This window comes from Haliotis rubra, unplaced genomic scaffold (genome assembly GCF_003918875.1).
Source record: "Haliotis rubra isolate DU_JTF1 unplaced genomic scaffold, ASM391887v1 Scf311, whole genome shotgun sequence".
NCBI lineage: Eukaryota > Metazoa > Mollusca > Gastropoda > Lepetellida > Haliotidae > Haliotis > Haliotis rubra.
In genome coordinates, this window is record NW_025766982.1 from 909111 (window position 1) to 933692 (window position 24582).

The following is a 24582-nucleotide window of genomic DNA, read 5'->3' on the forward strand; positions in this document are numbered from 1 at the left end:
CGAAAATAGGACAATTTAACTCTTCTGAACAAGATGCATTTCACCTAAATATGAATACATTTGAAAATTTCTTTTCGTGATTTGCATAAAGCTGTGTTGTTTTAAAGCTGCTTTCTTGCAAACTAATACCTTCAAACATATCTTTGATAGTTTTAAGTAATTCATAAAGGTAGGAGGGTAACGTTTCTTTTGGCGTTTAGTGTTTGTTTGAGAGAAATGTATTATTTATTTTTAGAGAAGTGTGATGTGATATAGTGCCTATAATATCTCCCTTTCAATTTGGGTGTATGTGTCCATCTGTAGGCTACGGGGTTAGAAGGTTTTTGTGGTGCTTCAACAATATGGGTGTTTCGGGTGTGTTGCTCATAGTCTCGTTCCCAACGGTGTTCTTCGTTATTCAGAGCTGCCTCAGTGTTCATTGGCAGGATAGTCCTTATCTTACATGCTTAGCTTTATCCACAATAGTTACTGTACTATAACAGACGGATGTGTTAGTCGTTCCTTAGACCTTCAGGGGGCGGTGGGGTAGCCTGATGGTTAAAGCGTTGGCTCGTCACGCCGAAGACCCGGGTTCGATTCCCCATATGGGTAAAATGTGTTAAGCCCATTTCTGGTGTCCCCCGTCGTGATATTGCTGGAATATTGCTAAAAGCGGCGTAAAACTAAACTCAGTCAGTCAGTTAGGCCCTCAGAAAAGAAGTGCCGACGCGTAACGTGTACAGGATGAGTGAAAATAGTTTTACGCAGCCTTCTGCAATATTTCAGCAAACGTACGCCAGGGAACAGAAGAAATGGACTTCCACACATCGTACTCATGCGGGGCATCGAACCCTGCATCATGATCGCACGCTTAATAAATGAACACAAACGTTAAAATGCACATTATAATAACTGAATTTACTCTGTTAGCCAACGGTTGCCATATGCCAGGTTACTTTTTACAGTGAGTGAGTTTAATTTTACGCCGCTTTTTGCAATATTCCAGCAACATCACAGCGGTGGACACCGGAAATGGGATTCAGACATGGTACCCTCTCTCTCCCTATCGAGTTAAAATCATCTCCTTCCCTAAGTACATTCAAAACACGACTAAAGACTCATCTATTTCTCTGCTACAAGTGACATCCAATCATCCGTACCTGCCAACTGTATATAGTTTTAACTTGAGCTCAGGAAGCGCTTTGAGCATATCCCTGTGACGTGGAAAGGCGCTATATAAATGGCCTATTATTATTATTATATTATTATTACCCATGTGGGGAATAGAACCCGGGTCTTCAGCATGACGAGCGAACGCTTTATCCACTAGGCTACTACGCCGCCCCTACTGTTTAAAAAACAAATGGTCAGCAGTGGTCAGCCAATCCTGGGAGTTTCGTTTGCAAGGGTAAAATGCAGGTAAATACAGATTAGTAAGTAGTCAAATCCTCAACGTGTTGTAGAGCAATCTTGAGCTGGGATGAATCTTCACTGAACAATGGGTATAATGTGTCAAGCCATTTCTGGTGTCTCCCGCCGTGATATTGCTGGAATATTCCTAAAAGCGGTGTAAAACTAACTTACTCACTCACTGAACCAAAAATGTGTACTTTGCATATTTTGGGTGATAATTTTGTAGATAAGACTCAGGACACAATTTCAAAATGATGCCCCCGAAATGTTTATGATTGCTGACCTTTTTTCGGTCCATATGTAATTATCTCTCTTTCACGGTCAAAACAATAAATAGGATTGCCTGTATGTAATTGTTGATAGCTGGCTAAACATGTCTAAACTATGGAAGTCCTAGTGCTGAGATGGCTTCGTGTAACAGGGCCCGACGCTTATGAACTTAAAAGACGCTCCAACGTCTATCTAAATGACGTTAAATCGAGATAGGATTTCATTGACTGATTGGTCATGATTGACCACAACGCGCCGGCTATGACACTAATGCTGCATTAACGCAATACATGCCTTATTTATTCCGGAAAGATCCACGTCAACACCAACCGTACTCCGAGCGCTTTAATTCCTTGTAAATTACGTAACTGAATGTTGTTAAACGCCGCTCTCATATCCTGAAGGTCTGGAAATAATCGAAGTCTGGCAGTTCAAACCGGTGGTTGGATTTTTAAATATTTTTTTCTCAGTTTTTAGTGACAAAATGCTACATTTCCGGAAAAAAATATTTGTTTAAAAATCGTTAGACCTTTCGTTTCAGGTAAAGTTCAATTTCGTCTTGAAGCATTAAATGACAAAAAATGTTCTGTCAATCGATTTTAGCCGCTTACAGTCAACTTTACAGTCAACTTCAAAATAAAGTTGATAATCACCATACTTAAGGCTTATACCGGGCGGTTTTAGTACGATGAGGAGACGGCTTGATGTTAAATCGTGAACTTCAGAATTTACAATGAGTGTAGAGCTAAGATCGTTTCGGGCAGGTGGGCCATGACGTATTACTAAAGGTGGCATAAAAACACACGTTTGACAAACCTAATAGTGCATGTGCTAAACCTAACTCTTATAACCCGCTACCAAGAAATCCCAAACGGTGCCCCAACAATTATTCAACAGATTGATCACAACAGTCTGGATAATGAGTGACTGAGTTATGTTTTGCGCCGTTTTAGGAATGCTCAAGCAACATCATCTTTAATGGACATCACGAATCGGCTCGGCAAATTGCATCTGTTTGTATCGGAGTGACGTCCGAGACGCTCCGTCTAGTAGAATGGATACCTGATCTGTCTACCACCAAACCTATCACCTTCAGTGTTGTCACTTAACAAATAAGCGAAGAATTTTTAGGTTATTAATATATGAATATAGCAGCACATGTGCTAAAATGTATCAAGTTGACAGGGGCTATTCCTGTGATAAGGATTATTACAGAAATGAAAAAATGCAAAGTAAGGTTCGTAAGAAATATCCATTTTACATGCGATAAACATCACCATCGAGAGCGTTGGGTAGCCTAGTGGTTAAAGCGTTCGCTCGTCACGCCGAATCCCCCTGTTCGTTTCCCCACATGGTTACAATGTGTGAAGCCCATTTCTTGTGTCATCTGCAGTGATATTGCTGGAACGTTGCTAAAAGCTGCTTAAAGCCATACTCACTCACACACTCACTAACTCATCAAGTTTTGATCACGTGGTTACAGTCGGGTAGGGATCAGTAGGTGACTGCGAGAAGTCATTTTCAGTAGTATGTGAAACTCGAACTAGGTCAAAAGCGCTTTTCATACTACATCTGCACGGGCTTTTTTCTTTCATTTGGTTCTGGTAATGCGCGTAAAGTGTTATTAAAACGGCGTTTTCTACATTACAAGTATTCGCGCACATGCCGGTATCTTCGTTAATCAATAATCGCGATGTTTCGTGATTCTGTTTGATGTGGCGAGGACAATACAGCTCAAACTGAACGCGTGCCATGACTTTACATGACCTTGCCCTTGAGGGGGCGTATAATACTGAAATTCCTTAAATGTATCCAGTAGTACAATGAACAGAGACCTTTTGAAGTTATCGCTAAAAACGTTTCCTTATATTGTTACTACCTGCAAAGAAGGTTGGAGATGCTTGGTGTCCTTAAACGCACTCAGCGCTTAAAGGTTCCTCAAACTAGGCAGTGTTTTCTTTACGTGTACGTGTGTGTTTAACAAGCAATTGATTTTTTGAAATGTTGTCTTTGAAGCCATCTATCAAACGTTCAAAGCTTTTTCCCATTGTGTGTGGGAACTAGGTCCCTAGTTGGACGTGTTTTATAATGCTTAACTTAAAGCAAATTACATATTAGATGCGCTACACCTGTCCACGTGAGGCGGACGCTGGTTCTGTCAACAGGAGGAGCGTGCCGAGGCACACCTCTGTGTAATGAACGGGGAAGGATGTTGCTAGCTTGGGATGAAGCTGCAGAGAGGATCCGTGACGTCGATCAGTAGTGTTTGCTCACTAATCGATTTTCTTTAATATGGATGGGGAGTTAGTTTTTCCTTTTCTTTTTTCTCACGTTTTGAAATACAGTCCTAGGTGCATGTTCATTGGTCCGTGTCAGAGATTTGTTGTCCAATATGCACGTTCATTGCTTCATCCCAGATCCTTGTTGTCTTACATGTACTTTCATTGGTCCATGTCAGAGCCATGTTGTCTTACATGTACGTTCATTGGTCCACGTCAGAGCCATGTTGTCTTACATGTACGTTCATTGGTCCATGTCAGAGCCATGTGGTTTAACACGCACGTCCATTGGTCCATTTCGGAACCACGCACCTGTCCCAGCTACAGACACAAACATGTTGATAATACTTCATACTTGCAACAGTAAACACCCCACCCCCACCAACTCATCCCCACAATCACTCCCACTCATCCACCCTACCCCCTCTCCCTCTTCCACCATCCCCTGCTCCAATGTACTTTGAATTGAACAAAAAAACGCTACTTGAGAGTGAAATACTTGTTCACTTCCATTCTCTTCTAAACACCGTTTTGATTGTTAAACATAAAGTCCATACACCCTTCTTGAAGGTGGTTCAGACAATATTTAGTATGTTGTTCAGACACTAAAGAATAAGTAAAAAACATAATCCAACTGAATTAAAGAATGATTTTTGAAATCTCGGTTCGTCACAGTTGGGCACAGAACTTGCACCTGGTTTGTAGTAGAGACTTGAAAACAGAAATGATGGCTGACATTGACGAGATTAAAGACATTCCAATAAATAAGAGTCTTGTAGATTTGTTTCGTTTCTGACACTGTTCTTTTATCCATTTGATATTATTTTGTTTAGCTAAATATTTCATAATAATAACTGTATTTCAGGGGTAAAATGTTATTCTAATTAAAACAGACCAATTTTCAAAGAAACAGTGAAATTTAAAAATTCAATCTTAAATGGAATTCACTCATCCCAATATTCAGCAACTAATTATAATCACATCTTTACACAATATATTTTCACCAATTCTGTGTTTGTTGTTACTGTATCCCTTTGATGTTGACTTTGTAACCATGGGAATACTATAAATTCTTTTTTAAAAAAACTATAAAAAATAAATATTGGAAATACAGTAAAAAAAATAATAAAATTTTCAAAGCGGACTTTTGGCTTAACCACAGCAGGAATTTCGTCTACAGCTTCATGAAAATACCATTGCAATCAGCATCTGGTTCAGATTGTCAAGTGACTCCATCCCACTGTCTCCTAGCCTCTGTCCCAGTGTATACAGTATAACAAGATAAAATATGTCAGGTGAAATAATTCATTGAAACAAGGTAACGGAATAACGAGAAATGGTATATGTCGGGGAAAGTGTCATAATTGCCCTTTTACTCTAACTTGGAAATACATGGCAATAATGCCGCGTCACATTTTGTGGTGTCATTAAGGAGACGTTGTCGACTGCAACGCCGTTTGTGACAGCTAAGTAACTATACGGCGACTGCCAGACTGTACGTTTTCACCCAACATTAACCATAAAAGCTTTATCCATGGTCGGGCATATTTTGTCGTATTTGTAGTGTGTGAAGACGTAAAATGTCTGGCCCGAGTCCTTGAGCGCCACCTAGCGGCTGTAACAGTTCGAAAGCCGCTATCTTATCCAAATAATTCTGATTTATACTACATGGTCACTTGTTTTAAGAAGTAAGCCTATTGATTACACTGTGCTTATCTTCAGTCAGGTTTTAGGGGGGTGGGGTAGCTTAGTGCTTAAAGCTAAGGCCCGGGACCTCCTTTCACTAAGCACTAAGGTGATCGTAAGTCACTAAGCTAACCTTAGTGCAGTGTTAAAGGGGAATTAAGGTTAACCTTAGTAAAGGCTGCTCCCTGAAAGGAGGCCCTGGTTCGAATCCCCACATGGGTACAATGTGTGGAGCCCATTTCTGGTGTCCCCCGCTGGCGTGTTGCTTGAATATTGCAAAAAGCGGCGTAAAATTAAACTCACTCACTGTAAAAAGTAACCTGGCATATGGCAACCGTTGGCTAACAGAGTAACTTCAGTTATTATAATGTATATTTTAACGTTTGTGTTCATTAATTAAGCGTGCGATCATGATGCAGGGTTTCATGCCCCTCATGGGTACGATGTGTGAAGTCTTCTGTTCCCTGGCGTACGTTTCCTGAAATATTGCAGAAGGCTGCGTAATTTTTTTTATTCATCCTGTACACGTTACGCGTCGGGACTTCTTTTCTGAGGACCTGAGGAACAACTAACACATTCGTCTGTAAAACCATACTCACTCACTTAAACCAAATTTAAAATACTTCGACAAGAATATCTCAGAAATATTCCATTTGCCATATTTGTGCGTTAGTGTTGCTAAGTAACCTAACATCATGACCAGTCATCCATACTCTGTGTCGGGGAGAGTGGGGGTGGGAGGTGGTGGGGGCTGGGGAAGCCTAGGGGCTTAACGTGTTCATTTATAAACCCTGGGTTGGATTCCCAATGGCCATTATGTGTGAGTGAGTGACTATGGTTTTACACCTCCTTTAGCAACATTCCAGCAATATCATGTCGGGGTCACAGTGCTTCACAGATTGTACCCATGCGGAGAATCGAACCCGGGTCTTCGGCGTGACGAGCGGACGCTTTAACCTCTAGGCTACCCCACCGCCCCGCTTTGATGTGTGGAACCCATTTCTAGGTCCCGAATATTCTTGGACTGTTGTAAAGCAGCGCAAGACACATTCACACACCCACACACATTCAGTGAGAAATACCAAATTTAAGGTACAAGTACGTCAACAACCTTTTAATGAAAAAAAACCCGTTCTGCAATAAATACTTATAATATGTTCTTGAATATAACTATCGACTACCTACGAATATCCGAATAACTGTAGATACTAGCGCACAGTTAAAACACAGTTAATGTATTTCTTTGAATCGCTCAGAAAAATACAAACGACATCAATTTACTTAACACGTGACCGCGAGTCTGGGCCCCCATGCTGCGCTAAAAAACACCGTTTAATTATAGCCCGGGGTGAATATAACAATCACTTCGTTTCTGTCTAACACCAAGTTAATAATTTTTTTACTCATCTTTTGTGTCAAACTAATGGCCACCATAAGCTGCTCGTTTCACATGTCAATACCCGTTGTTATCGCCATGTTTGTAGTCGATAACTCAGCGCTTGGAGGCGACCCCTCACGAATGCAGGGACACGTTTAAGAACACTTTTTGGTGACATCAATTGTGTTTTTATCACTTACTGTTCAGTTCTTGCTTTGGGTCGATGGCTAGGGTAAACCAGCTGTGAAGACAAATAATTCATTTTTATCGACTGGTATGAAGGTACTTTGCCGTTTCAAACACGCCGTCGGTCACCGACAAATATGATAACACATCCCCATTGATTGGTGTGAATCCCTAAGATTTAAAGTTCCATTATGGCGTCTGCCATTCTCCGACCCGCAACAATCGATTTCGTTGTTTGTTGCAGGAGCAAATTTAGTTACGCTTTAAAATGAACATAAAATGCTGTAAAGTTTCCGATATCTTAAGGCAAGACGTATTAAAAGTCTAACATGATCTACAATTCAATTGTTTTAACCCTGTTTACTTTCAGATACTTCCCGAGGGATCTCGAAGCAAGTTTTTCAGATTTACAGCTTTACAACAGTATACATAGCCTTGAGGTGTGTAATACAGAGAAGTTGTGCGGAATGAGAGAGTTTGATCAGCAAAAGTCAAGCTAGGTCATCGTTAGAGACCCCAGACACTGACTTCACAGGTGAGAGGTGAGTTGAGGTTGAGGTGAGGTGAGGTGGTGGTTTAACGTCGTACTTGTGTTGCTGCTTGTTCTTCAGCTGGTTTTATAGTGCTAGCTCACTGAGATACCATGCCGCACGGCGCAGTTAAGCATGAATACTCCACTCAGAGATCATTAATATAGACAGGGTGATGTATCCATACATTTCCACTAAACTAAACATGTTGGCCTAATGTCAATACTCGGGATTAGTCTTTATTCACACACAAGTTAGCTTTGGCGCACGTCTGTAAATAATCGACTGGATCCGGCAATCCAGTGATCAACATCATGAGAATCGATCTACGTAACTGTGATACGATGTCAAGTGTCAACCAAGTCAGCAAACCGGACCACCCGATCCCGTTAGTCGCCTCTTACACAAAACATGGGTTGCTGAAGATCAATTTTAAGCCGAATCTTCACGAGTCCACTCTTTCAAGTCCACGGACTAGCTTCGGACTGATTCCACGTAGCTCCAGGCTAAGGTTTTCTTTCTTTCTTTCGATCCGAATGTCTTCATGAATTGCAAATAGCAGGTATCATAAACATAAAAAGAAAGTACACACCTTCATGTCATTAGCCCGTCAATATCGACTGAATCGTCTTCCTGGGGTGAGGAAAGTGACGCGCTGGCAACGTCGCAATGTCGTGGAGTTTTGGCAACACGTACACAATGTTGAAGTCACAGTCAAAACTCCTTTCCAGATATCAAGACTACCCCAAAACACCAGATGAGTACTTTCTTTCTTTGCTGAGTATAGTTGTGTTCTGGACCTGAAGTTTGGTTGTGCGAAGGTGATGATTTTGATGGCCAACAAAGCTATATTTTGGACCTTATGTTTACTGTGTTTCGGCGATTGTTTTGAGGCTAGTCATTTTAAATTTTGTAATTTTTGGGTCAAATCCAGTTTTCAGTACACTTTATCGTGCTCTTTGGTTACTATATCACAATGATTTTACACATCACGAGTTTGACTTCCTGAACTTCCCAAGGGGTGGTGGGGTAGCCTAGTGGTTAAAGCGTTGGCTCATTACGCCAAAGGCCCGGGTTCGATTCCTACATGGGTACAATGTGTGATTTGTGGTGTCCCCGTCCGTGATATTACTGGAATATTGCTAAAGGCGGCGTAAACCCATACTCACTCACTCCAGAACTTCCCGCTCTAATTTTTAAAAAGATCAGCTTGATACAGCATCAGTGGCGTGTAACAATAGCACAAGAAGATACATATATATAAAACTGCTGGTGATCAACGCCAAGATTGTTTAAATGTAATGTCAAACATAACGCAGAATAAATTCGCGTGTTGTCATCGTGTAACGAAATCCCACAAACACTTGAAGTCTTCATTTACGTTTGTAAATACAACCAACATGGACATAAACACGAGATACGGGCGCCACAGTGTCAGATAACTTCATCAGTAACGTGCAAAGATATCATCAGCCATTGCATGACGTCATCGTATCAGCGGGTCTTAGACTTCCGGTAGGGATAAACCGTTGTCGTAAGATCTTATCTTAGCGGATGTACCTGTTTGTGGATACTCGATCCATTAACAACGGGATACCAATCAGTTGCAGCTGTTTTGGGTTATTGTATCTTCAAATCATGCGTTAACCTGTCAAACTGTTGCTTAACTTCAATAGTGGCATTTGAGAAGTTGGTTGTGCAATACACATTTTTGTATCGTTGTCAAGCAGGAATGTCACATGAAGCGGAAGGGTTATGACACATTTCTGTTTGAAAACGATACAAGAATAGGTATCGAAAAGTCGCACTCACGAAATAGGAGAAGTTGTTGTCCATAACGTTTTTAGGGTGTTCTGTTGCTTGCTGAATATTAATGTGTTGCATTCCCCTGTTGAATATTAATGTGTTACATTGCCCTGTTGAATATTAATGTGTTGCATTCCCCTGTTGAATATTAATGTGTTACATTCCCCTATTAAATATTAATGTGTTGCATTCCCCTGTTGAATATTAATGTGTTGCATTCCCCTGTTGAATATTAATGTGGTGCATTCCCCTGTTGAATATTAATGTGCATTCCCCTGTTGAATATTAATGTGTTGCATTCCCCTATTGAATATTAATGTGTTGCATTCCCCTGTTGAATATTAATGTGGTGCATTCCCCTGTTGAATATTAATGTGCATTCCCCTGTTGAATATTAATGTGTTGCATTCCCCTATTGAATATTAATGTGTTGCATTCCCCTGTTGAATATTAATGTGTTGCATTCCCCTGTTGAATATTAATGTGTTACATTCCCCTGTTGAATATTAATGTGTTGCATTCCCCTGTTGAATAGTAATGTGTTACATTCCCCTGTTGAATGTCGGGTATTCTACTGTTGCATATTGGGTATTTTGCTGATGCATGTTGGGTATTCTACTGACGCATGTTGGGTATTTCACTGATGTATGTTGGGTATTCTACTAACGCATGTTGGGTATTTTACTGACGCATGTTGGGTATTCTACTGATGCATGTTGGGTATTCTACTGACGCATGTTGGATATTCTACTAATGTCTGTCGGGTATTCTACTGATGCATGTTGGGTATTCTACTGACGCATGTTTGGTATTCTACTAATGTCTGTCGGGTATTCTACTGATGCATGTTGGGTATTCTACTACCGCATGTTGGGTATTCTACTAATGTCTGTCGGGTATTCTTATGTATGACAGGTATTCTGATGATTTAGGATGGTTAATCTACTGATGCATGTCGGATATTCCACTGCTGGCATTACGTGGTATTCTACTAGTGAAGGCAAGTATGTATCTGTTCTACGATAATAACTATTTGTTTTAATTCACTTGAAAAAATAAATCCAAATAATGTTTGCGGTTTCTCCGGACTAGGTAAAATCCATCCAAAAATTTGTGAATTATCCACCCAAGTAGATTTTTGCATACACATTCCGATTCAAGGGAAAATGACGTTGAATCTGCATGTTGAATGGGTGAATGGTTTTACGCCGCTTTTAGCAATATTCCAGCAATATCACGGCGGGGGACACCAGAAATGGGCTTAACACATTGTACCCAAACGCTTTAACCGCTAGGCTACCCCACCGCCCCGCTGAATGAGTGAATGAGTAGGATTGTACGCCGCTTTTGGCACTATCCAGCAATACCTGACGCCATATAAGGGCCTTGCACGGTGTACCCGTATGGTGAACTGAACCCTGGTCTTTGGCGTGACGAACGAACGCTTTACCCACTACGCTATCTATGTACCCCGCTTATATGTTGAAGGAGCGGTGGGGTAGCCTTATGGTTAAGCCTCTGTTCGTCACTCTGAAGGTTCGGGTTCGATCCCCCAAATGGGTAGAATGTGTGAAACCCATTTCTGGTGTCCCCCGCCGTGATATTGCTGGAAAATATTGCTAAAAGCGGCGTAAAACAGCACTCACTCACTGTATAAATAACAACCTATATCCTCTGGTGCCTAAACAACTGCCTGACATAGTCGTGTGGATGACAATCAAGATGGTAGCCCTGTATATCCGATCTTGCTTCCCAGCAGTACTGGATAGTGTTGGTCAGATTGTGGGGTCCACAAGATGTTTAGCAGGGTACGTATAACTCAATAATATTCTTGGAATGACTAAAACATTCTTGGATCAAAAACATCATACAATGGTATGGGAGAATAACCAAACAGGAATTCTTCACGGCATTAAATTAGCATATTTCTTGTATTAGACGCCCGAGTATCTATTTCTTTCGCACAAGCCTTAGTCCCGGCGTCTGTTTCGTTTAAAAGTGGCGCTACATAACTTAATCCCAAATTCTGTAGTCAGATACGATCATTATCTCACTTGTAAGCAACGCATCACAGTATAATATAAGATAAGCTGAAATTAAACTATCACATTGTAAAATAGGAAATTGATATCTTGAACCCGGAGTCTAACAGGGTCTGATTTGGAAAGAAGACATGTCCCGGAATAAGCTACAGGTCGGCGTTATTGCACATGGTGCCTAACAGAGGAAATTTGGTTCTCGATGATACAGATCTGATCTGTAGGAAGAATTGCATTTCCCATAAATGCAGGACAAAAGTAACCGTCTCTCAAAAACGACAAACCCCGTTGCACATGTTTGAAGTACAAATACAGTATACCCTGGTTATAATGCCACCGTTTGTCCAGGTGAAAATATGGCATTATATCCAGGGTGGCATTATAACCAGGTAGGACAGTTAGAGGCTCTATGTAATCAACAAGGTGATTGAGCTGATGTCTCCTGTAATGAGCCTTGAATGACTGGATAATCCCAGCGTCTAGGGGCTGCAGGTGACTTCTTGTTGTAGGTGGCAGGAAGTGTATTGTCACATGTGTCATCCTATCTGGGATTACAAGACTACGTAAAGCATTAATGAATTTGGTCACTTAATTTGAGTCATGTCAATTAACCAATTAAGGTATGTATACCACATGCAGCCAGTACAATTGGCATTATATTCAGTTTGGCATTATAACCAGGGTATTATATAGGCAGGAAATCCGTTCTGGCAAAACATGGCATTATATCCTGGGTGGCATTAATACCAGGGTATTATATAGGCAGGAAATCCGTTCTGGCAAAACATGGCATTATATTCAGGGTGGCATCATAACCAGGGTATTGTATAGGCAGGAAATCCGTTCTGGCAAAACATGGCATTATATTCAGGGTGGCATCATAACCAGGGTATTATATAGGCAGGAAATCCGTTCTGGCAAAACATGGCATTATATTCAGGGTGGCATTATAACCAGGGTGGATTTATATCCAGGGTGGCATTATAACCAGGGTGCACTGTAGTACAATGTGACTTGTTGATTCCGCGCAATCGGAAAGCAAGGCGATGTCTTCCTTACTTGAAACAGAACATCCAATGTCACCTGATGCTATAAGTAATTAGACCCACGCCTCTCCACAGGGAAGAGTTGAAGTCACAATCAGCGGACGCTGACAACGATGACTGATGCCGTTCAGGCCACCACATAACACCAGCGCTACTCAGACCGCAGTTAGCGTCAAGGGTCCTGTCAAGTAATTGGTGATATCGACAAAAAAATGCGGCAATACCCATGATATTAACAAGCTTTAAGACAATGTCAATTGATACTAGGCTGACAGCAACGCACAATGATACTGACAGGAATACACGGGCTCCTCGTGCCATTGACAGGGATTACAAGAATTGACAGTGATATCAACAAGGTTATTTGAAGGCAAGAAGACATTGATATGTGTCCATCCCGACTGTAATGACAAGGGTTACAAGGATTCCCATTGATATTGACAAGGTTTAGGCATATTCCGATTACGTTGATCAGTTTACATCAATGCCCAATGACGTTGTCACGAATTGCTAACATGGCTAGAATTCATGATAATGTCGATTTGGTCAACAAGTGACGTTCATAAATTTATTTCAATGCCCGATGATAATGACCAGGGCCTAGATTTTCGAAGCTCTCTTAGCGCTAAGATAGTCGTAAGTGCCATACATTAACAGTAACTTACGACTATCTTAGCGCTACGAGAGCTTCGAAAATCTAGGTCCTGGTCAACAAGAATTTCGAATGATATCTACAAGATTTACGAAAATTCCCAATGATATCTACAAGATTTACGAAAATTTCTAATGATATCGACAATATTTACGAAAATTCCCAATGATATCGACAAGTTTACATCATTGCTCGATGTCATTAAAATGATTACTCGAATTCTCCACAACATCGAAAAGGTTTACTAAATATCCCGATGATTTTGGCGCATCTACATCCATTCCCTATGATACAAAAGTACTGGAGAATTCCCGACAAATCTTACAAGAATTCCCGGTGACACCAGAAATGTACATCAATGAACGACATCAAGGTTTACAAGAATTCCCAATGATCTCAACAAAGGTCACTAAATTTCCTGGTGACATCCACAATTTTACATCAAAGCAAGATGACAATGACAAGGTTTACAAGAATTCCTAATGATCTCAACAAAGGTTACTAAATTTCCCGGTGATATCCATAATTTTGCATCTTTTTTTATTCCAGAAAGGGTTATTCAAAAGAATACCACATGGTTTAGGGACTGTGAGACAGACTAGTGAAAACTATCGTTTCTCTGTTACCTTCAACCTCCTCTGAATATGTCTATAAACTTTAAGACACACAGGGGGGTTATGGTCAACTAGGATGTGTCGAACCCTGAATAAGTCGAATTATTTTCCTGGTCCCAAGGTAATCGAGACAACGGGGTTCGACTTGTGTTTGTGCCACGCGAATAGGTTGCTCACGTTATTAACCACTGGTTTACTTGGTACAAATTCTATTTGCAAGAACCCGTGAAGATCCGGGTTAGAATTCATCCTCAGTAACCCATGCTTGTCGTAAGAGGCGACTAACGGGATCGGGTGGTCAGGCTCGTTGACTTGGTTGACACATGTCATGGTGTCCCAATTGCGTAGATCAATGCTCATGCTGTTGATCACTGGATTGTCTGGTCCAGATTTGATTATTTTCAGACCGCCGTCATATAGCTAGAATATTGCTGAGTGCGGCGTAAACCTAAACTCACTCACACTATTTACAAGACGCTATCATCAATGACCGCATATTGAAAAGGGCTCACTCATTGTCCGCTTTCCGTCCACCTCCCCTCCACCCCACCCCCACCGACGATTTCCATTTTGCTGGCATTCGTGATATACGTTATTATGTAAAACACTTTACATAAACATGGTTAGAATGTCGCTGACACAAATAGTCAGTAGCATCATTAAGGATATAGAACAAGACACGTTAATGTGTTCCTGACATTTCCGAGAGCAGCAGCATCTCTGTTTATCTATCACGACATCGTCTACGGTATCCCGATCCTCGTGTCGACACATCAATGGCCCGTACACGACGTTCCGATCTGCCGTTGACTCCCGTGGCGAAGGAACATATTCGTAGTGTTACTGCCGCAGAGTGGATTGATTCCATGATACACGGCACGGAATATAACGGTTACCATTAATGTAGACGGCAAAACTACCAAATTAACTCGTTTAAGATCAATGTATGATTGAGGAATATCATACAGTTACTGGAGCTCTGGTACTCGATGTCTACAGTTGTATTTGTCATAACCTGTATGTAATACGCACTTAATGCATCACTGTTTGCACAATACCCGTGGAAGCAGAACACAATATTTGCAAAATGCTGTCAATTGTCAAGCTGCCATTTTCATTCAAAATATACGCTAATTTTCTTTTTACAAAAGAACATCGTTTCATGAAATGATTGATGAAATTGTTTACAAGACCACGCAGCTCTTTCCACATCATAGTACCACGTACCATCAGTGCTTACCTAAAAGCAGCGCAAATATGCATTGTGGTTTCGCAACACTACATTTTTAATCCCTTTCATTTTCATTCAAGTAAATATGAACTGTCGTCTGAAAATAGAAAGTGTGACGAGAGTTGTAAACAACTTCGACGAGGGGTTTTAAAGTGTAGACCTCGCTTCCTGTCCGAGTCAGTTTCAATCGTGTATGGAATTCCTTCCGGATTTTAAGGACAAGGGCAGATAACTCTACGACCTGTAGTATCAGCATCCATTCAAAAACCTTGCGTTTGCATTTATGTCCTGTCTTTTTTCCAAAACCCCAAATACTGCAAAGAATGTATAACATATTTTTCCTCAATATCTAATTCTGAAAAAAATCCTTTATTTTGAAATACAAACAAAATCTTAGCATATCCTTTATAAAAAAAATATTATAACAAATATGAGTGTTGTATATATCATCGTTTTGCTTTATTTCCTTGTTAATGTATTGCATCTAAAATTCAACTGAATTTTGTAGGGCTGGTTCGTCGTTATTGTTCGGAAGACACCGCGGTTTGGGATTTGAAGAAGTAGACTGGAACGGCACATAAAGCACCTGCTTAACAAACTGACACTTTACACGTAGATCTGAACATCTGTGTTGAAATGTTTCAGAGCTATAAAGTTTCTAATGCTGAAGAAGCGAGAAAAGGGTAATTAGATAACACCATCGCTCTCATTGAAAACTGGCATTGTCGATCATCTTCTTGGTGATAACTCTTCTTAGGTAGTCACGTGATGTCTACTCGTAGATTGGGAATAGATTTAAGTGTGCGAATTAAGTTATCTATTCAAAAAGGAAGATCTGGAGCTTTTACTGTATGCTTGACACCTGATTCAGCAAGATCAAGATCTGAACTTTATAGAGCCGTCTCATTTAATCCCGTCACTTCTTGACACAGTTCTAGCGACACCTGTCTAACGTAAACCCGTCCCTAAGCCTGATTTATCTGTATATATCAATTTTTCATCTTGACCCATACCTTCTCTACGAGTTTCTTTCCCGCCTGGTCTATACATATTTCGTCTAAACTACAACTTTCTCCACCTCAGCATTACCCAATCTGAACATCCTTTATATCTAAACCCGTATCTTATAAACTTGATCCATCTGGAACCTGATTCATCCTTTCTCCTCTGAGCAAACCCCTTCCCGACAAGTCTCGCCTAAACCTTCATTGACTCATCCAGACGTACTCCGTCTCATCAAAACCTGCCCCATCTCAACCCGTGTTATCTTAAACCACCAATCTTAACCAGTATTATCTGAACCAACTCATATCAAACTGATTCATCTGAACCAACCTCATCTCAAACTGATTCATCTGAACATACCTCATCTCAAACTGATTCATCTGAACCAACCTCATCTCAAACTGATTCATCTGAACCCGACCCACCTTAGCCCTTCTCATCTGAACCCCTATACGCTATGCATTTTAGAAACTGGTCAAATGCCACAAAGGTATTATTTGGGGCTACACTTTCTCAGTATACAGATCCTAATACTTTTCTAGGATCGAGTCCCATCAGGATTCGAACCCACATTCTCTGAGTAAGGAACCTAATTTCCAGCACACAAAGCTAGCGGTCTAACCCGCTGAGACACAGCGGCTTCCACAAAATGGAAATCTGACAACTGGTAGTCTAGATAACGTACAGCATGTGTCATCAAAACCAGTTCCTTTTGAACCAGATTCAACTGGAATCCACCAATCTGAACCCGCTGCAACTGGACCAGTGTTGACACGACCAAGCCCACCTGTTTCACCAGAGTTTGCCCTTTCTGAACTAGGTTCATCTAAACCACTATCAGCTGGATCCGTCTTCTCCGAACCCGTTTCAACTAACTTTCCAATGTAGACATTTTTCTTCCAGAATTGACCCTTAAAAGACATATAGCCTCTAAACCCGTTTCGTCAAAATCCGTTTCATTTTGGTCCGTGTTTCTCATTTCCGACTCATAAAATATCCTGCCATAAATATGTTTCATCTCCTGAAAAGAAAAGCTACACATCTCGCCTTAAAACACTAAGGCAGAGTACGTTTAGTTCCACGGTTCCGTGAAAAGTATCCCAGTCATATAACGGCGAGTTAGTTTGAATTGGGAGGGAAGGCAAAAGCATATCTTTGAAGACTTGTTTAACAGACAACACTGGTTCGGCTTCTGGCACGCCAAAGGGACACAACTCTGCGCGGCGTATTGCAACCGAGTTCGAGTTGCTCAGTCTGTAGGCACTGACTTCGTGCAATCGGAACAGTGGCACCATGGCTACGTGTAAGTGCCTACAGGTCAAAATTCAGTCCTTGAGAAAACATCTTGAACGATAGGCCTATCGTTACAAACTGACAGTAGATCACACCTTGGTCTATACCTATTAAGACAAAGCCACTGCTATCGGTCATTTTTTTAAACCTCTGGAGGTTTATCATAACCCCAGAATTCACACTTCAAAAGAACTGGCATAATTACATTTGTAATTATTTAACGAGGCATAAATTGTCACCTTATAACTTTCCTTTAAATCGCCGAAAAAATACTATGATAAAACCGTCCAATTTAACATTTTGAAATTTAAAAGGGTTTACAATTTCAACTTAATTAGTTCATTTCTATTGGAACCTTGAACATTCTTATTGCAGAAAATATTATAGAGTGTAACGAAAGTAAGTTTATAAAAATTCTAGTCACGGATTAGTCATTGTGATTGACTAAGCAAATAAATGTTCTTTCGCATTTTGTAAATTATACTTATTTCTAACTTCTTACAAGAATCTATCTCAAAGATTCTTGCTGGTTCAGAACACGCAGAGTGTACTTAAATTATTTCTGTAAAAAGTAACATTGCGTAAAAGTAGGACGTGTGGCTAATATATTGTCACATCGATCCTGATACAATATTAACTATCCTTTTTTACACATATTTGCAAAAAGAAATTCAATAGCATCATGGTCCGTGTACCAAACTACTTCTAACGTAATTGGAAGCAAATCACACAAATGTATAGTATTTAACCCCGTAAAGAAAATGTTAAACTTTCAACCCAACACTTCAAAGAGCTACATTTTTTATTTAATAAAATAATTAATCCTACTTACCTAATGACGTCAGAGACTTTGCGAGTACTCCTCCAAACATAAGCATGAGACACACACAGACAAGTTGGGAGTCCCGAGCAAATTCCATTGTGTCCTTCCTGTGTGTCGTGGAGCCAACAGGCGATGTGGCGAGTAAGCGGGCGGCTGCCCTTCGCTATCTAGTTAAATACTGTACACCACCGCCGCGGTATTGTAGGCTTAATGTCACTAGGAGACACGACGCACCACGCCCCCATCTCGCTTCAAACGTTCCAGCATGTTGTGGACGTGCGCTTACCTTTTGAAGAGGAGGTGGGTGTCGGGAGGGAGGGATAGGTGGGGGAGGGATAGGGGAGGGTTGGAGGGAGTTCCGGTCGTGTTTGACACACCGTTGACAATGTGACTGTCCCTAACAAGAATCAATTTGAAATTGTTGGGAAGCTGGATTGCTGTAATGCATTGCAAATGGAAGCTGTAGATGATTTATCATCAATGGAAAAGTGTTTGGTAGTTTCGTGAATTTCGTAAAGAAAGGATTTATGTCACAGAGTGGATGAAGAAGGTTAATTGTGCTATCGGTATGTTCGGCATTGCCAAGATGAATAACTCTCGGTGGATATTTTAAATAACTTTGATTCATTGATTCTGAAATAACTAAGGGTTAATCCTCATGTTTTCTGAGGCTGTTTTCCAAGACTATGATGCCAGGTTGTCTAATTGCCGCTCCGTGACTGTAGATTATTCTAACTACTCTGCTCGAAGGCTGGATTAAACAAGTTAAACCTCGATAGTAATAGGCACTGACAAAGAGAAGGTTCCTGGTTTAACCCTTTTCATAGAGTGACAAGAGAAATCGTGAGTCGACTATCAAGATTCAGGAATACAAATCAAAATGCGTTGTTTCTGGTCAATAAGGTCTTGATTAACATATATAAGGACGATCATGTACGATGTAACATATATGAAGAGGTTTCCTTGAAGACTTAAAGGTGTAGTTATTTTACCTGGTGGATCATTGGTCCCTATCCAAGAATGGACGGAAGCGATACAAGCTACAGTAACTGTACAGATCGGACGATTTGTGGATCAGGACATTCTTGCAGAACTTGTTTTTAAGGAATTCGCTGTCGTAATTTCATCGAAATATCGGATACATCACCTCATTGTTGATATTGATCAAACTGATGCATGATGTCTCACAGCTTCACGAGAAGGTAACAGTTACAGCTGGAGGTGTGACAGTTAACGTCCACAAGCAAGGGTCAATCCGTTGTTTGATTCCCAGCTCAGTGACCCTAGTGATCTGTAGTGATCCTTGACTGTCAGTTACACAACAGGTGTGCATCCATATATGCCAGACTGTTGTCCTACAGGTGTGCGTTATCCTACAGGTGTGCATTATCCTACAGGTGTGCATTATCATACAGATGCTCTTTTTATGTCCCTGTGACACATTACAGATGTGTGTCTTTATCCGTCAGTTATCCTACAGGTGTGTCTACATATCCGTCTGTTACCCTCAAGGAGTGTATTTATATCTGTCAGTTACCCTACAAGTGTGTCACTTTATCCGTCAGTTAACCTTCAGGTGTATCTCCATATCCGTCAGTTACTCTACAGGTGCGTCCCTATATCCGCCAGTTACACCTACAGGTGTTTATCTGTGTCATTATCATACAGATGCACTTTTTATGTCCTTGTGATACACTGTAGATGTGCGTCTGTATCCGTCAGTTACCCTACATGTGTGTTTCTATATCTGTCAGTTAACCTTCAGGTGTATCTCCATATCCGTCAGTTACTCTACAGGTGCGTCCCTATATCCGCCAGTTACACCTTCAGGTGTGTCTCTTTATTCGTTATTTACCCTACAGGTGTTTATCTATGTCCGTTAGTTATCCAGATGCGTCAGTTTTATGTCCTTGTGATACACTGCAGATGTGCGTCTGTATCCGTCAGTTACCCTATATGAGTGTCTCTATATTCGTCAGTTAACCTACATGTGTCTCTATATCTATCAGTTAACCTACAGGTGTGTTTCTTTATCCGTTAGTTCACCTACAGGTGTGTCTCTATATCCGTCAGTTACACCTACAGGTGTGTCTCTATATCCGTCAGTTACACCTACAGGTGTGTCTCTATATCTGCCAGTTACACCTACAGGTGTATCTATATCCGTCAGTTACACCTACAGGTGTGTCTCTATATCCGTCAGTTACACCTACAGGTGTGTCTCTATATCCGTCAGTTACACCTACAGGTGTGTCTCTATATCCGTCAGTTACACCTACAGGTGTGTCAGGTGTGCCTCTATATCCGTCAGTTACACCTACAGGTAATATGTCTCTATATCCGTCAGTTACACCTACAGGTGTGTCTCTATATCTGCCAGTTACACCTACAGGTGTGTCTCTACATCCGTCAGTTACACCTACAGGTGTGTCTCTATATCCGTCAGTTACACCTACAGGTGTGTCTCTATATCCGTCAGTTACACCTACAGGTATATCGTCAGTTCTACAGGTGTGTCTCTATATCTGTCAGTTACACCTACAGGTGTGTCTCTATATCTGTCAGTTACACCTACAGGTGTGTCTCTATATCCGTCAGTTACCCTAGATGAGTGTCTCTATATCTATCAGTTAACCTACAGGTATTTCTTTATCCGTTAGTTAACCTCCAGGTGTGTCTCTATATCCGTTAGTTAACCTACAGATGTGTCTCTAGATCTGTCAGTTAACCTACAGGTGTGTCTCTATGTCCGTCAGTTACTCCTTCAGGTGTGTTTCTTTATTCGTCAGTTAACGTACAGGTGTGTCTCTATATCAGTTAGTTAACCTACAGGTGTGTCTCTATATCCGTCAGTTACACCTACAGGTATGTCTTTATATATGTCAGTTACGCCTACAGGTCTGTCTCTATACCTGCTAGTTACACCTACAGGTCTGTCTCTATATCTGCTAGTTACACCTACAGGTGTGCCTTTATATCTGTTAGTTACACCTCCAGGTGTGCCTCTATATCTGTCTGTTACTACTACAGGTGTGTCTCTATATCCGCCAGTTACACCTACAGGTGTGTCTCTATATCTGTCAGTTACACCTACAGGTGTGTCTCTATATCCGTCAGTTACACCTACAGGTGTGCTTGTATATCAGCTAGTTAACCTACAGGTGTATCTCTATATCTGCCAGTTACACCTTCAGGTGTGCCTCTATATCCGTCAGTTACACCTACAGGTATGTCTCTATATCCGTCAGTTACACATACAGGTGTGTCTCTATATCTGCCAGTTACACCTACAGGTGTGCCTCTATATCCGCCAGTTACACCTCCAGGTGTGTCTCTATATCCGTCAGTTACACCTACAGGTGTGTCTCTATATCCGTCAGTTACACCTACAGGTGTGCCTCTATATCCGTCAGTTACACCTACATGTGTGTCTCTATATCCGTCAGTTACACCTACAGGTGTGTCTCTATATCCGTCAGTTACACCTACAGGTGTGTCTCTATATCCGTCAGTTACACCTACAGGTGTGTCTCTATATCCGTCAATTACCCCTACAGGTGTGTCTCTATATCTGTCAGTTACACCTACAGGTGTGTCTCTATATCTGTCAGTTACACCTACAGGTGTGTCTCTGTATCCGTCAGTTACACCTACAGGTATGTCTCTATATCTGTCAGTTACATCTATAGGTGTGTCTCTATATCCGTCAGTTACACCTACAGGTGTGTCTCTATATCCGTCAGTTACACCTACAGGTGTGTCTCTATATCCGTCAGTTACACCTACAGGTGTGTCTCTATATCCGTCAGTTACACCTACAGGTGTGTCTCTATATGCGCCAGTTACACCTACAGGTGTATCTGTATATCTGTCAGTTACACCTACAGATGTGTCTCTAAATCCGTCAGTTACACCTACAGGTGTGTCTCTATTTCCGTCTGTTACACCTACAGGTGTGTCTCTATATCTGCCAGTTACACCTACAGGTGTGTCTCTATATCTGCCAGTTACACCTACAGGTGTGCCTCTCTATATTATCAGTTACACCTACAGGTGTGTCTCTATATCTATATCTGCCAGTTACACCTACAGGTGTCTCTATATGTCAGTTACACCTACAGGTGTGTCTCTATATCTGTCAGTTACACCTACAGGTGTGCTCTCTATACCAGTTACACCTACAGGTGTGTCTCTATATCCGTCAGTTACACCTACAGGTGTGCCTCTATATCCGTCAGTTACACCTACAGGTGTGTCTCTATATCTGTCAGTTACACCTACAGGTGTGTCTCTATATCCGTCAGTTACACCTACAGGTGTGTCTCTATATCCGTCAGTTACACCTACAGGTGTGTATAGGTGTGTCTCTATATCCGTCAGTTACATCTATAGGTGTATCTCTATATCTGTCAGTTACACCTACAGGTGTGTCTCTATATCTGTCAGTTACACCTACAGGTGTGTCTCTATATCCGTCAGTTACACCTACAGGTGTGTCTCTATATCTGCCAGTTACACCTACAGGTGTGTCTCTATATCCGTCAGTTACACCTACAGGTACTCTATATCTGTCAGTTGTGTCTCTATATCTATCAGTCAGTTACACCTACAGGTGTGTCTCTATATCCGTCAGTTACACCTACAGGTGTGTCTCTATATCCGTCAGTTACACCTACAGGTGTGTCTCTATATCCGTCAGTTACATCTATAGGTGTGTCTCTATATCTGTCAGTTACACCTACAGGTGTGTCTCTATATCTGCCAGTTACACCTACAGGTGTGTCTCTATATCCGTCAGTTACACCTACAGGTGTGTCTCTATATCTGCCAGTTACACCTACAGGTGTGTCTCTATATCCGTCAGTTACACCTACAGGTGTGTCTCTATATCTGTCAGTTACATCTACAGGTGTGTCTCTATATCCGTCAGTTACACCTACAGGTATGTCTCTATATCTGTCAGTTACATCTATAGGTGTGTCTCTATATCCGTCAGTTACACCTACAGGTATGTCTCTATATCTGTCAGTTACACCTACAGGTGTGTCTCTATATCCGTCAGTTACACCTACAGATGTGTCTCTATATCTGTCAGTTACACCTACAGGTGTGTCTCTATATCTGTCAGTTACATCTACAGGTGTGTCTCTATATCCGTCAGTTACACCTACAGGTATGTCTCTATATCTGTCAGTTACATCTATAGGTGTGTCTCTATATCTGCCAGTTACACCTACAGGTATGTCTCTATATCCGTCAGTTACACCTACAGGTCTGTCTCTATATCTGTCAGTTACACCTACAGGTGTATCTCTATATCCGTCAGTTACACCTACAGATGTGTCTCTATATCCGTCAGTTACACCTACAGGTGTGTCTCTATTTCCGTCTGTTACACCTACAGGTGTGTCTCTATATCTGTCAGTTACACCTACAGGTGTGTCTCTATATCTACCAGTTACACCTACAGGTATGTCTCTATATCCGTCAGTTACACCTACAGGTGTGTCTCTATATCCGTCAGTTACATCTATAGGTGTGTCTCTATATCCGTCGGTTACATCTATAGGTGTATCTCTATATCCGTCAGTTGCGCCTACAGGTGTGTCTCTATATCTGTCAGTTACATCTACAGGTGTGTCTCTATATCCGTCAGTTACACCTACAGGTGTGTCTCTATATCTGCCAGTTACACCTACAGGTATGTATCCCTATCCGTCAGTTAACCTACAGATGTGTCTCTATATCTGTCAGTTACACCTACAGATGTGTCTCTATATCCGTCAGTTACACCTCCAGGTGTGTCTCTCTATCCGCCAGTTATTCTACAGGTGTGTCTCTATATCCATCAGTTAACCTACAGATGTGTCTCTTTAGTCATCATTTACCCTTTTTGTGCACATTTTCATCAGTCAGTAACCTGTGAAGATCCGGGTTAGAATTGTTCTTTAGCAACCCATGCTTGTCGTAAGAGGCTAATAATGGGATGGGGGTGTCAGGGTCGTTGACTTGGTTGACACATGTCATGGTATCCCAATTGCGCAGATCGATGCTCGTGCTGTTGATCACTGGACTGTTTGGTCCAGACTTGAATATTTACAGACCGCCACCATGGGTGGAATATTGCTGAGTGCGGTATTCAACCAACCAACCAACCAACCAACCAACCGACCAACCAAATCATCAGTCAGTTTCCCTATATCTGTTAGTTATGTAGCAGTGTCCAGTTATCAAGGTTCATATGTTTGCATTGACTTATCGAAATTATTGACACAATTAAGAACCAAATGTGCCGCCAACGGCCGTTCTCCTAAACTCTGATGATAGTCTGTTTAAGTATGGCTCGCTCTGA

General features: G+C 41.2%; 1 protein-coding gene across 1 annotated transcript in view; it reads right to left on the bottom strand.

Annotated features, from left to right (window-relative positions):
* LOC124283271 overlaps positions 1-18443 on the bottom strand; it is a 94393-nt gene extending 75950 nt beyond the window's left edge. Inside the window, exon 1 of the mRNA XM_046719298.1 lies at positions 18240-18443. Within this exon, the coding sequence (XP_046575254.1) occupies positions 18240-18327 (88 nt within the window). The 5' untranslated portion in view covers positions 18328-18443. The remainder of the gene's footprint in view (positions 1-18239) is intronic.
* Between the last annotated feature and the right edge of the window lie 6139 nt (positions 18444-24582).